Raw genomic sequence first — 15,034 nt, 5'->3', positions numbered from 1 at the left:
CATCCATTTACAAATATTGTAGACTTAATACTGGTGAATAAAATTAACCCTCCGAAACTAAATTTCCTCTACACCTCCGAAACTAAAGCCGAGCGGCGGTTATATGTGTAGGAATAAATTGTTCAGAACGTTGACCTTGATAACATATTTCAAGATTATCACAATCGATGAAGAATGCCCTATTCTAGATAATTACCATAATATAGGTCAGTGATGGCGAACCTATGGCACGCGTGTCAAAGGTGACACGCATCGACTTAACCTTTCCGACCCGACATCGGTACCGCGTACCGACTCACCAGCCGTCGTATGCGGCCGACTTCGGTACCGCGTACCGACTCTGAGAATGTGTCACCGCTTTCCTTTCTTAATTATTCTTAATTTCTCAATTATTCAGTATAGTATATTAAAATCACAATATTGTCAAAGACTCAAATACTTTATAAACAATTCGATACGTTTAGGGCTCAATTTTAAGTCGGCCGTCGTGAACGGACTATTAAATTTCACGTCGGCCGTAGGAAGCGAACTACTGCAAACGCCGTCGGATAAGAAGGATTAAGTCACCTCACAGCCGAAACCGAGCAGATCACAAATAATCATCACACAAACAACAACGAAAAACAACGGTGTCTATCTTCTATCAACGAGCGAGTCAGAGATCCGTGAACCATAGCGAGTCCGTGATCGTACAAGGTCGTAACGCTCGCAACAATTATGGACACGGCACCCGAGTTAAGCTAGGTTTTTTCCCAATTTTGACACACCGAGCTCAGAAGGTTCGCCATCACTGATATAGGTACTTATATCTTACAAGGAAACTTCGGTAACTCGAAAATTCCGATTTTCTTGAAACTTTACTGGTTTGCAGAGGACCTGAAGAGAAGTATCGGGCAATTTTTTTTTGGCCCTTTTTTGGTTCTTCGGGGCGAAAACAGCCCTTGAATGAAGATAAGTGTTACCCTATTTCCCTGTATATCTTTAAAACTATAGTAGATATAAAAAAATGTTCAGAATAAAAATTTAATGGCTTTTCGTGCCTTATAAGACAATGCTATTAAATTAATCTCCTCTACGCCTCCAACTTTCAAGAAAATAGTACTACATGTTATGTCTTTCTTGCAATCATACTTTTGTACGTAATGTTTTCGCTTATTTCTTGAAATAATAGAGATATTGAGGTAGACAAAGTTGGTGTGATACGCTGTATTAATTTCGATGGAAGAAGTTCAAAATAAATCATGTGCTGCAAATGTGTTGTTAATTTATAATAATATAGGTAAAAAAGTATAGGAAGTAACCAAATATTTTTCTTGCATTGAGAAGTAAGTATAAAAAAGTACGTAAACAATTCTTTCTCTTTTAAAGAAATTATTATGTAGTTTTCAAAATTATTGATATTTTTTCATTGAATTAAATTGCTGTTCTTGATAATTTGCTATATTGCTCTGTTATAAAACTTAGATGTGTTTTAAGGCAAAATTGTTCATGCTTCAAATTAATATACCTTTTACTACATTTGGTCTGTATACAGTAAATTCTCTACAAGTTTGGATTCTACAAGTGTCAGTCAGTTTGGATTCTACAAGTGTCAGTATAGATGGTCCTACGCTTATGTTATCCTCGCTCGCTGTCAGTCAAGCGTGTAACGCTACACCACTCGGTTTCTTTTACGAGATTTCACGGCTCGACAATTCATAATAGAAAAATATAATTTCTTTAATTTTCCTTTTTTTCATCTGAAATTTTTTTTAACATGTTGGTGAGATTTTTCTGATGAAAATGATATCAAACACAATATAATTTGAATATTTACTTATTCACTGTCACACCAGACAGTGAACGTGTTAATAAGTAAATGTTGCTCAAATTATGTCGTGTTTGATGTCATTTTCATCAGAAAAATCTCATCAATATGTTAAGAAAAATTTCGGGATAAAAAAACGTAAAATTAAAAAAGGTGGTATTTAAATCGCTTGGTTGCCTCGACTCTCGTTTCATCCTTATCTTTTATTCGCTGTCCTTATCTACGTTCGGCAAACTACAAAGGCGGGTGCGAGGCTCGAAAACGTAGTCCCTGACTCTACAAGTGTCAGGTTTAGGTTCCTTGCGGACTGACACTTGTGGAGAATTTACTGTACTCATTATAGAAGACATATTTTGTAGCTTGGACTCTTAATACATTACTCATTATTGAGAATAAGGGAACAAGCACCTCTACAATGCATATTATACAAAAAAAGGCGTGCAGAAACGTCAATTCGTAATAATAAACTCAATTTTATATTCTTATTCCTTATTCAGTATATTGCATGTTTACTGACTTCCTTTTCCAACATTCATTAGAAGTAACATATTCCAGATGTTTTTGTTCCAAACCTAATTTTTCAAACCTCTAGTAAAATCTATTAGAAAATATTGCTAATTAAAAAATTCTAATATACAGAGTGTCCCACGTAAATGTCGCCACGATTTTTCGGGCACTTCCGGTAGCAGACAAAAAAATATTTAGATAAAAATTAATGAGTTTTTAGTCGGCTACAAAATGCAATAGAAATGAAGGTCACCTTCATCTGGCACTACATATTTTTTAGTACATAATATTATTGCTTATGTCAAGACGAGTTCAACGGCCTAGTATACTATGACCTTGACATGACTTTGAATTCAAAAATGCGAAATCAATACCTTCTTCGACAAAAATGTTCGTATCTGATAGTTTCCCGTGGTTCTGATTTCCTAAATGAAAAAAAAATGTAGAATTTTAGCGTTCATCGACAGAATATCGAAAGAAACATAAAGAGCGTATAAAAATCTAACTCACACGCGTTTAACTTAGTACATGTTCGAATTGTAGTCCGTCTTCTTGCAGAGACAGCTCTGCTCTACGTAACAAATTTCTATTTAATGCTTCTTTAATGCTCTCCCGACGAACTTCTTCGCACGCTGTTTTAATTCGCTGCTTTAGGTGTTCCACACTTTCTATAGATACAGCATAGACTACACTATCAGTTTGCAGATTAACGTGAGGTCTACTACCGAGAGGCCTACGGCCCGCCCTGGGGCGTGGGATTGAGATACGCCCAATCAACGGGGTCGTCCGACTAGACCCTCAAGGGGTACAGGTCGTCCGCCCACCCGTTCAGGGTCCTTGTGAGGAGGAATCTCTACGCTACGGGTGGAGCAGAGTGACTTTCCAACACTCTACCAATTCTCCAGATTGGTACAGGAGCTGTTCGCAACTCACATGTCGGAGCCTGGAAAAAGGGCCCCCGACCAGCATGCGGCCTAACCACTGCCCCCTCGAATCCGACACCAATTCGGCCAGCCCCCGGCAGGATACGCCGGGCAGGTGCCACTGCACTGCGCCCCACCCATCCCGCCGGTCCGTCCGGGGCGGGCAGATAAGCCGCCGCAACGCCCGGGCGTGGGCTATACGAGCTGGCCGCCCGAGGTACCGTTTACATCATCAGTGGGATGTGCGTGGGTGGACACCAACACCACTATCATTCGAGGGAACCTCACCCCACTCGGTAATGGTAAACCAGCCGAGGTATCGGGGGATCGCCAAGCCCCTAGGTACCCTTGGGTACCCCCCTGCGGGAAGCATAGACTACAGATTGCAGATGACCCCATAGAAAAAAATCTAGAGGGGTCAAGTCGGGTGACCGAGGTGGCCAGGGAATTGGTCCGTAAGTGCCCAGCCAACGTTCTCCAAACTTTGAAATTATGTATTCCCTAACAATCCGTGCATTATGGAGTGGACACCCATCTTGTTGAAAATGAATACGTTCAACAACATCAGTTGGCAGGTCTTGCAATAATATTGGGAGATGAACACGTGGAAAATTTAAATACACTTCTGATGTCAAATTTTCTTCGCATTTTTCAGTTCAAAGTCATATCAAGGTCATAGTATACTAGGCTGTTGAACTCGTCTTGACATAAGTAATAATATTATGTACTAAAAGATATGTAGTGCTATTTAAAAAAATGAAGGTAATTTCTTTTCTGAATTTTTTTCTATTGCATTTTGTAGCCGACTACAAACTAATTAATTTTTATCCAAATATTTTTTTTATCTGGCTACCGGAAGTGCCCGAAAAATCGTGGCGACAGTTACGTGGGACACCCTGTATGTTACCATATTTTATTATTTCATAAAGTAGAATTTTAGTTTAGATACTGTCAGATCTCTAAAAAAATGTCGTCGTCTATATTTACTGCAGTGTCTATCATTTATTTATCTTTTTGATTAAGAAATTTGTTACAAAGTAAAATCAGGTAGAACACATAAACTTATAATTGGAATTGTGCAGACAGTTGTTAATTATAAGATTTGATATCTTACCGCCATGTTTTCATCAACAATGCGGTGTAAGAAATGCAAAAGCCAAGATGTCTCGTCCATTTTGTGGCGATGCAGGAATACATGTCCAAAACGGGAAATATAGCGGCCATCTAAATACATAATGGAACATGGATAACAAAGCACGTGAATAGCACTTTGATATTTTTATACGATATGGATGTAGTTGAGAGAAGCTGTATACGTACTTCGAGATACATAATAGCGCAACCCAAAAGCGTGATGGACAAAAATATCGGTGAAGCGACTTTGAACACTTTGAGCTTGCGGTGTTGATACATGTAGGCCACCAGAACAATGGTACCAAATACACAAAAAATAGAAAACGATAGAAGAGTGATTCTGGAAACAAACGTTTTGTTAATTGACCAATTAAAGAGTTTAAGTTTCAAAGAATTATAAGATATATTTAACTATTTCGTAAATTCGTTTAAAATGTGCAAAACAGTGGAATCCGGTTATTATAATCATGACTAATGTTAACAATCGGCTATTGTTGTCATAATAGTAGTCGTCCCAAAACACTCTATATAAAATTAGTTTAAAACAGTCCGTCTATTATTATCAAACTTCGGCTATTTCTGTCAATTGTGATAATTATACTTGGGAACAAACGATAAGAAATGGGCTCTTTCATTAAAACTTTTTTTTAACCGAAGCATACAAGCAAACCGAAGTGTATATCAAGAATTCGTTAAAAAAAAAAACGTAAACACTGCAGACAACACTTGATAAGTTTTTCAAATAAATGTTATGTTGTTTCCAAAAACAGTTGTTTATAAAAAAGATAGAATAAGTATGTAATATTGTATTAAGTGTACAGTTTGTGATAAATATAAATTGTGCAAATGTCAAAATTGTGTGTAATAATTTGAGTTTAATAATAAAAATTTTGTATTCTCTGTTCAGTGTTATCAGCCGGTTATTCTTATCAAAAATTGCAAATCGCGAAGTAATTATAATAAGTGGGTTCTACTGTATGTCTAAATATGATGTACATATTTAATATAAAATTTGAAATGTTTAAATTTCGACTGTACCAAGAATGGAATTGACTTAAGTAATAACAACTGATTACTTCTCAAACAAGCAAAGGATAAAAGAGTTGTGTTGGACTCATACCGGAAAGACCAGTTGTAAGTAGCTAGACAAGGTTCGGGTCCTTTGCACTTAGCACATCCTGGTGCACAACGTAAACAATGGAACACAGTTGCGTATGAATCACTTTTGTTTTCTTGCATTTCCTTCCAAGCGGCTAAAAATTTACATGTTACGTTCAACGTCGTGAATTGAAAGTCTAGGTAAATGCATTTGTCCTGGTAGAGATTCAAATTGTCCACTGACCTTCGACGAGAATTCCATCAAAAGCGGATTGATGTTGGGTCGTGCTGTAATAACCTTTTCGACATTTGCATACATATGCACCCTTTGCCCAACCGGCGCCAACACCATTTTGATTTATGCGATTACTGGGACTCTGATATTCACACTAAAAACCGTACTCAACATCAACTACATACAAATTCTCGAACCTGAGTAATTTAAATTACAATTTTCAAGAACCATTCGCGACTCTTTCGATATCGCAATGTGCACCAAAAGGGAGGTGTTGAAAATAGGCGAATTTTGGCATTCGTCTGGAACGAAAAATTTTGCCACAGCATGATTCTACACATCCTAAGGAATAAAATATGTAAGTGTTGTAGCGTAACCGTTTTTCGCCTAATTATACGACGCGACCCCCCGTAGCCTCAGATAGTGGGATAGCGGCTCGCGCGCCCCGAACTTGCGAAAAGGCACGACCGCCCTGATTGGTCGCCCATTAAAACATATAGAAGACGGTTTTTCGCCGTAAGAAATCAGTCTTTCCGGGAAAGCTGAACCTAGACTATCATAGCAAACATCGAGCAGACGTCTCCCTCGCGGGTTTACAGACGACACTCAGTACCTTGCAAAAAGTCAGTACGGAACGAACGAGGACTCCAGGACCAGGTTTCCTGTCCTGTTTCTACCCCAACGTCATCCTTACCCACCCACCTCCTAGAGGCAGACGCTCCTACGCGGGTTATAGCGACACCTCTAGGTCGACTCCAAACTCTCCCATACTACCTGTTAAGGATACTTAAGTTAGACCAGGTTTACGATACGGACGCGACTCTGCTATTTTTGAGATTAAGGTTTGAATACGCGTTTAATGTTTTCGTTCGTTAATTATTCCTTATTGTCAGGAGGGTTCCAAACCTCTCATAAAGGCGGAGAATTTGGAGTTTTCTTCGTGCATCTCAATAGCAATTGACGTATCATAAACCCACGCGAGCTCAGGCACGTTTTCGCGAGCGAGCGGTACCGTTACCCTGGGTTTTTCCCATAAGCCCAGGTGACGCGTACTTCACGCAAAACACCCCCTCCTTGAGGGTGAGTGGTTGGCGTTGGGCGGGGACCAAGGCCCGAACGTGAGTGGGAGTCTTAGCCTCCCACCCAAAACTCACTCGCGTCAAGGGACCCAAATGCGACCAGGGAAGGGGAAATGCGAGGGCTGACCGGGGCAACGCGCCAACGAGACAACGAGAACACAAAAAAGGTTAAGAGCAAGAAGTTCAGGCGATCACACAGTCGCTACATTTTTCAATCGATTCTCGACGACGTGTCAGAATTGAACACTACCTGATCCGAGAAAACAGACGTCTCCTTCGCGGGTTCATAGACGACAATTTCTCTTCCTTCTCTACAATCTCCCTTCCTCTGTTCCCCCCTGGAAAATCTGGCCGCGACAAGACGTAATACCCCGTGACAATCGCCGCGTCCGCGACTTCTCGCTGAAGACCGCCCGAGTCGCGCCTATACTTGTACTTTCTGGCGATTTGTACCTAGAGTCCACGGTTTTAATAAAGAGTGTTACCATCAACCGTCCTACAGTGTCATTTTTACCGGAAATGATGGGAAAGTTATGAAAAATGCGGATAAATATAAGAGTATAACTCATTTAGTTGCAACTTTTACGTCTCGTTTCCGATTGATTGATGTATGTACAGCAATCTTTGTCAATAACACTGAATACGAGTTTCTAAATGATTAATTTACGAATAGACCATTACCCGAAGAAAACCAGACGGAAAAGTTGCAACTAAGTAAGTTATAAGTATGGTCATACTCTTACATAACTTTCCCATCATTTTCGGGAAAAATGGCAATTACATTTTTTATTCCTCAGGATGTGTAGATTTATGCTGTGACAAAATTTTTCGTTCCAGACGAATGTCAAACTTCGCCTATCTTTAACATTCTCCTTTAGACAATTTCTGATGTAATATTGTAACTATGAAGACATAATAGTGGTAGACAATAATACTAATCAAAATAGAAAGTAGCAAATATTATAATTCTATAAGTTTACCCTTTGCTGATTTCAATGGTTACATTTTCAATATTAAATAGTTACCTGTGTGGTGTCAGTATGACATTTGTGTGTGCCTTTAAAAGATCCTATTTGATTACTTAGAACTTCGTCCTGATTATTCTGCAACGGCGCCTCGCATTGATTTACTTCTAATCCGTTGATATCGATATCTATGCTTAAAAATTCTCGAACCCTTCAAAAAAGGATTTTATTATTAACATCTACCAAAGTAATTCTGTTGGTATTGTAATCTATACTCAGACTAACTATCAATGAATTAAAAGTCTTCAAACGTGAGTAATACATATACACTACCGGCTAAAATTTTGAAATCACTGTGCATTGCAAGTTACACAAAAATTGCCAGAAAAAAGTCAGCAGCTTTAAGAATTTTTTAACGAATTTTGTATCATTCAAATTAATCGATATGAGATAAATTGCTATTTATCTCCACAATATCAATATCAAGTCTATGAAAAATTAGTAGCAGATTCAGTACTGACGAAAATTGGGAGGTGATTCCAAACTTTTGGCCGGCAGTGTATGAGTTCTATTATAGGTTTTAATTTCTAGATCTTAAAATTTACTTGCATAAGTTAGTTAATTTTCGATGGAAACTTCAACCTTGTAGAAGTAGAGGAAAGTGACCAAAGTCGGACCCTCGACTTATTTTGTTAAGTAGATGTTGCAAACTAAAGGAATCATGGTTGCTCGTTTATTATTGAGCATTAGTAAATGACTCGTTGCTTTCCATTTTTGTAATTTATGAAATTGTTCCAACGTGTCTTCTCATTGATGTAATTTCATTTCTAAATTGGCAAATACTCATTTCTCACTTCTAATTTGTAGAAATAGAGTAGAAGTAACAATCTATACGGTTTTTAATTGTTTCTTATAGGTAATAATAAACGACATGTTTCTAAAACAATTCCCTTTCCTTAAATTGGACTCCATGCGTTCCAAAATCGGAACACTTTTCACCGAATATTTTGACGTGGTCAAATTATTTTCGTTAATTTTATCGTAATAAACGATGGGAGACAATAAGAGAAAGAAAAGATTGTGGTTTCATGAGTTAATGGCAAGGACGATAGAAGCAGTAAGAAAAAAGAAAATGGGATGGAAGAAAGGTGCTAAAACGTTTAAAGTCCCTAAAACAACTTTACTGCGTTTAATCAAAGTCTGTTTTAATTTTCCTCATTAAAAAAACATTTATATTTGGTAGCCTTAATATGCGAGAAATAGAGTGGACAACTTTGGAGCACTTTTTCTAAACCATCGTTTTTGGCATTTTTTCGTAAATTTGAAAACACTTTTCACTAATTTTTTACATGAATTCTGTCAAGGTCGGATCAAGGAATCTTTTGCCGTTGAAAAATTAATTTTAACGTTAACATTAACCCACTCAAGACCAGCGACTTTTCGAAAGTCGGTCCCCAGGAGCCAAAATTTGGTTTTTTCTTTATATTGAAAATTAGAAAAGAAAACATGTTTGGGTAGTGAAAAGTTAACATTATAGACATTTTTCGTGCAAATCAGGCCATGACACACCATGTGTGTCTGTACGTCGTTCAAAATGAGAGTAACCTCGCTCTCGGACCGATTCTCGTCCGTTCTGCGCATAGACAGAGAGCGTAGCAGAGGGTAAGACGGAGAAAAACGTAGGCGGTTAAGTGGGGGTTTGGACTTTCTAATTGTAGGCAATGGTTCTAGCCCTGTCTTAGGCACGTCCCATGCGCGAAGCGAGGTTATTCTTAAATTGGACAGAGTATACACTCACTTTGTGGTCCTAGCTTGAAACCAACGCAGGTTTTAATATCTACAGAGCTTTAACTTTTATTTTGTTTAAAAACGATCTTATTTCCATGATTAATACTTCAGTAATAACATAATATGAATCCATGATCGTTACACACACGGTGCGTCATTGGTCTTTTCTCCTAGGGACGGCATTGCACACCAGGTGTGTAATTAGCTTCGAATGGGTTAAGAATGTTATACAAGAAAAAGCAATCAAACTTTAGTCGCTTCCCTCTAATAAATTCTTCAATTACATATATTTACAAAATATCATATTGCTACATGTAATTCAAAATGTTTCAATTTATTTTTAAGTGTTACGATGCGTGTTACTTTCGATATTTTTATAATATTGTCGAATGAACTTTGTGCGAATTAGTTAAAAAGGAACTTCGCTTCGATAAATTTATTACATGTGAATCCAGTGTTGTTGTACAAGAGTAGTGTTGCATGTTACGAACGAGAGTTTGTATGTCACAAAAGTGTTCGCGATCTTCCAAAAAATCGGAATTTTATATAACCTGCGTGCGCGGAGCTATGTTATAATATATTCTAAAAATTCAATCATTCACTTCTGTTGAAGAAATTCAGGAAGGTCACACTCCTGGAGGAGCAAACAGCGCGTGCTGGTCTTCAACAAGACCTGGACTTTTTGGCTTGGCAGGACAGCAAATTTACTGAAGTAGCTATTGACAATTTAGAGGGAAAGTGTGGACTAGACTGACAAATGTTTCCATCTGTTAAACTTTCCTCGCAGTCCTGTGTCCAACAGTAAGGCTTGAATGTTACTACCTAATTATACCTAATAAAATTAGTGTTTACTGTTCAGTATCTATTTAAGTAACGAATAGGCAGTAACAAAAAATATTCAGTAATAAATTATTTAAGTTTTTGTGAATTTTTTTGTGATTACCATTTGTTCAATTTGCTTCATAGAATAAGCGTAATAAATGGTACATAAGTACATTTGTATCAAATCAAATTTACATGTGCATACAATTGAGAAATTGATTTGGTTAGTATTCAAATTGAAGAATTTATTTTAATTAGTTTAATTTAATTGTATTTAAGTAAAATTTAAGTGATAAATGTAATGTAAAAAATGTATATTAACACGTTGACCGCCGCATTTCACGGCTCGTCAGCTGTCGCGTAGATCGGGCCAGATTCATCTTAAACATAGTATACTTCATTGTTTTGTGTATTGTACTGGTTTGGGTGAATAAATAGGTTTTTCCTCAGTGTTAAAAAAAATTATAATGTTTACATATATATTTAAAATGATTATATGGTTTCTCACAATACTCGCTATGCTCACTATTTACTCACAACTCTCGACTCTGCTCTCTATACTCTCACCTCTATTCTGTCTCGTACGCGCTTCTTTCACCCTCATTTATCCTCATACCCTCACATTCGCTCTACACAGGCACTCTTAACCAAGATTCAGTCACATCCACCCAAAATCTTTCAGTGATACTCTCAAGTACACTCTTCTTTCACACCTCTATCGCTCTAGCTCAAGCACTCTTCGTTCACGCAACTATCACTCCAGGCTAAACACACTCGTAGACATTCTATTACCCCCAGAGTATCATATATACATTCTTTAAATACTTCATTTCCAATGGTGTATAAGCTGAAATTTTTAAATCCTATCAGTAAGTGTCAATATTGCCACACGATTGCACGTGAAAGCCATGCGCCAGTCAACGTCAGCCGGCGTGGCGGTGAACGTGTTAAAAATATAGATTAATATAAATAATTGGTACGAACCAATGACGAGCGTCTGGTGGTCGTATGTTAACACTGTACGAAATCAACCATCGATGACTTTTGCAGGAAAAATACGGGATGGTCCACCAACCCCTGTAGGATTCAATCGCCGGTGACTGCATGAATTTCGGTGACCTGGTATAACACGCAAACGCCACGAACCGCCATAGAAACTTCGATCTTTTCACGCATACGTGTTTCGTGCAACGACCCCATAGTAAAAGTTACTCTTTTTTAATTCGTCATCCTGGCACTTCACGGTCATCCGATATATACAAATGTTGAATTTGTATCGAATTGTCAATCACTGTCTGAATGCGTCAATATTCGAGGCTTCAATTAAGAAATTTTACGGAAGCAAGTCCTATCGTAAATTCAAATTGCATGCAGACTTTTAAAAATAATATTTGAAATGAAAACATGAACCAATATGAGTGTGACATTGTTATTACTTACTTGGTATTAAAAATTAAGGGAACATCTTCGAAGTCAAAATTTCCTTTACATTTCTAATACCAACGAATAAAATTAGAATATACACTTATTGTGATGAAACTAAAATTTTTTTAAGACGCAATATTAATTTTGTGTCTACTATATATTAGAATTGCCCCGTGCAATTGGGCCAAACCATAGCGTCGAAACAGTAGAAGATAGAAAAAAATTTCATTAGGCAAAATTAAATGGTTTCGAGTGATGCATGACGTGGTGAAGCTGAAAATAAAATATCTGTTTAGTCGTCCTATTAGATTTACGGCGTTCTCCAGGCACGGGTCTGGAAATTATTTGGTCCTTCGCAGCAGTTGTAAATTTGGGAGGCCATCAAGCACTTTAACGTTTATTTAGAAGTTCGATGCTTTTCTTCTCGTGGCTCTCGTCCACATCTGTTTCTTATATTTTAACTCCTCGGGTTTTTGGTCTCCACTTTGGTATGTTTTTGTTAGCGACGAAGCGCTGTCCAGACTTATTACTTGCTGCGTTTATTGCTTCGAGACACGCGAGTTTCCGCGCGCGTCACTCAAGGGTGCGGACGACACTTGAGAGTGACCGTTGACTTGGGGGCGTCCCTTTAGTTCGTTCTTTGTTTAACAGTTTGCCAATCGCGTATAGTCAACCACCTCCCTTGTCGAAGTCGAAATTGTAATAACCAATCCGCGTGTCTCACCCCCGCCGAATGTATCCTGACCGAGGTATCTTCGAACTTTTTCTGAGACCTCGAAATCAGAATCCATTCGGCTAGCAACAAGCAGCATTGAAATCTTCCGGAAACCAAACAAGAGCAAATTAGTTAGTCTCCCGATACACGGGAGTGGTCCTTCGAATTTGTAATTAGTCGGCACAAACGTGCAAATTCAGCAAAACTCGAAAGATCGTAAGATCACCGCGAGTAGACTAAACAATATCTTTTACACTAATCACTCTTCGACCCGAGTATCTTAATACTTTTTTGTGGAGAATTAAAAAATTCATCGAATGGTGTATAAAAAAATGCATAGTTCCGTTTGAAAAAATAGCAGTGACCTTAAAATCTTTGAAACGCCTTCACTTCTGAAGGAAGTCACTCGAAATCGAATTTTGCCTAATGAAATTTTTTTCTACCTTCTATGATTTTGACGCTATGTCTTGGCCCAGTTGCGTGGGACGCCCTGTATAAGTATTTAAAAAACTTTCGCTTTCGTCTTCATTAGGACACGTGCGTATTCATAGGTATATGTTTTATAATACATAGTTGCGTTGGTAATAATTGCTTTGCGTTAACTACAACGGTTAGTTTTACGATAGCCGCTATAAATACTCCTGCACCGTGTATATGTAATGAAAAACCTTTAATAACACATTGATAAAGTATTGATTATCGTAGGTGACTATTTAAGCATTTATGTTCCCCTTCAAAACAAAAACCATGTTTATATCCTTTAAATAAAATTCGCACAATATTTTTGGTGTTCAACAAACAAGATATAATAAAATGAAATGAAATTCTGGAAAATAAGCTTTTCATCAAAAATTATGAAGGAAAAAATGGTTATAACATATTACACTATATCTTCCTAATATGTTAAAAATTATTTTATGATCTGTATATTATTATTTTTTTCACGGAATATCAAGAAAAATTAAACAGATCCATAATCCAGTATCAGCAGAGCAATTACCATTCATTTGTTTAAATCTTTGATGACACTACTTGTCATTGCTTGCAGTCTTTACTTATCATTGCAATATTTTCTTTTCAACAATTCTATTCACTATAATTGTCATTTCTACGATCATGTGCTCTTGATTTTGCTGATGTAAGTGAAATCTTCTTGTTAAATTTTTGCTGTAGACAGTAATTGTATCTTTTATTATTTTACGATATGTGATTTCAAGTACTTATTAACCCTTTCGCGACGGCGGAACTAGGCATCAGTGCGCCATTAACGGACGGGTCGTCGTGCCGTTAGTGCACACCATGAGTCATTCGCGTTTTTGGAGCTCCCAATGTGTCCGTGTAAAATTTTAGAGGATTTCGTTGGAACAGCAGAGGACTTAAGGATGTATTGCATACACTTAGTGTATGCCGGATATAACCGGCGCCAGCCAGTGTGAAGAATTTAGTGGATGCCGGATATAACCGGCGTTAGTCGCGAAAGGGTTAAGTTCCTTTTAAAAGCAATAAATCTTAAGTGTTACGATAATTTTGTACAGTCATTCCTTGTTTATAATGTTTTATATATTATATTGAGTAAATTCTTAGGAAATGTAATGGTTTTATAAGTGAAGAGAATAATATGTGTACATAAGCTCCAAATAATTCGGAACATGATATTTTTTAAAGTTTAACATTAAGTTATCTTTATGTAAAGATCTGTCTGTCCGTTCATTTCCTAGTTTAAATCCACTGAAAAAGCGTTGCATGAAACCAAGAAAAATAATTATAATAATTAAAACAACTTGGTAACAATTTTAGAATTTAAATCATTCAATTGTATGTGTACATCACATATTTAATCGATTATGAGCTGTCGAACTTTGAAACATTCAGAAAATATACGTTTCTCATAAAAATTATTATTATTTTCAGGAAGAAAAGTTCTGAAAATATTTCCTTGTTACATTATCGCGTATCGAGTTTCTATGACTTGACGCTCATACAAGATGATGAAGGATGATGAATGATCGTGGAGCGCCTATAAAATGTTTTTCTTCTCAGTAAAACTATCTTGCAGATAAATCAATTTATGCTTGAAATGTTACTCTATAAGTATACTGCAACATTGCATTAACAATATTACCAATTACTCATAGTTTACTGTATTACCATTTTTTTATAACATATTCGATTATTTTACCGAGGAGAAGAAACGAAAATTAAATATGAAGGGCGAGGTGCGAACAGAAAACATTTTTTGTGCGTGTGCGTGTGTGCAGGTTGACAGTTCTCGAAAAGAAATGTGCAAACGTGAAAACATTGCAATACATACATATCTTTAAATATTTTCAATTAATTCCATTACTTAATCTACGTATGTCACGTAATAGTCGTCTTATTATTTATTACTGTTGTCAATTTACGTAAAAAGGGACGAAATTTAATAAATACATACATTAATATGGAATATTATTAAATTCCATTCATCTGAACTAATAATATCAGTAATTAAATTTTTAACGTTGTATCGTTAACGAAGGATAATTGGAAAACAATG

At 36.9% G+C, this 15,034-nt stretch overlaps 1 protein-coding gene across 1 annotated transcript in view; it reads right to left on the bottom strand.

The window, feature by feature from the left end:
- Window positions 1-15,034, bottom strand: part of LOC108571050 (probable G-protein coupled receptor CG31760) — a 136,555-nt gene that overhangs the window by 16,858 nt on the left and 104,663 nt on the right. Inside the window, exons 6-11 of the mRNA XM_017933401.1 lie at window positions 11,343-11,477; window positions 7,809-7,959; window positions 5,714-5,858; window positions 5,492-5,624; window positions 4,558-4,711; window positions 4,352-4,461 (exon numbers count right to left, since the gene is read on the bottom strand). Of these exons, the coding sequence (XP_017788890.1) occupies window positions 4,352-4,461; window positions 4,558-4,711; window positions 5,492-5,624; window positions 5,714-5,858; window positions 7,809-7,959; window positions 11,343-11,477 (828 nt within the window). The remainder of the gene's footprint in view (window positions 1-4,351; window positions 4,462-4,557; window positions 4,712-5,491; window positions 5,625-5,713; window positions 5,859-7,808; window positions 7,960-11,342; window positions 11,478-15,034) is intronic.

This window comes from Habropoda laboriosa, unplaced genomic scaffold (genome assembly GCF_001263275.1).
Source record: "Habropoda laboriosa isolate 0110345459 unplaced genomic scaffold, ASM126327v1 scaffold17, whole genome shotgun sequence".
In the NCBI taxonomy this organism is placed as follows: Eukaryota; Metazoa; Arthropoda; class Insecta; order Hymenoptera; family Apidae; genus Habropoda; species Habropoda laboriosa.
This window is presented reverse-complemented; position numbering and strand designations above follow the sequence as displayed.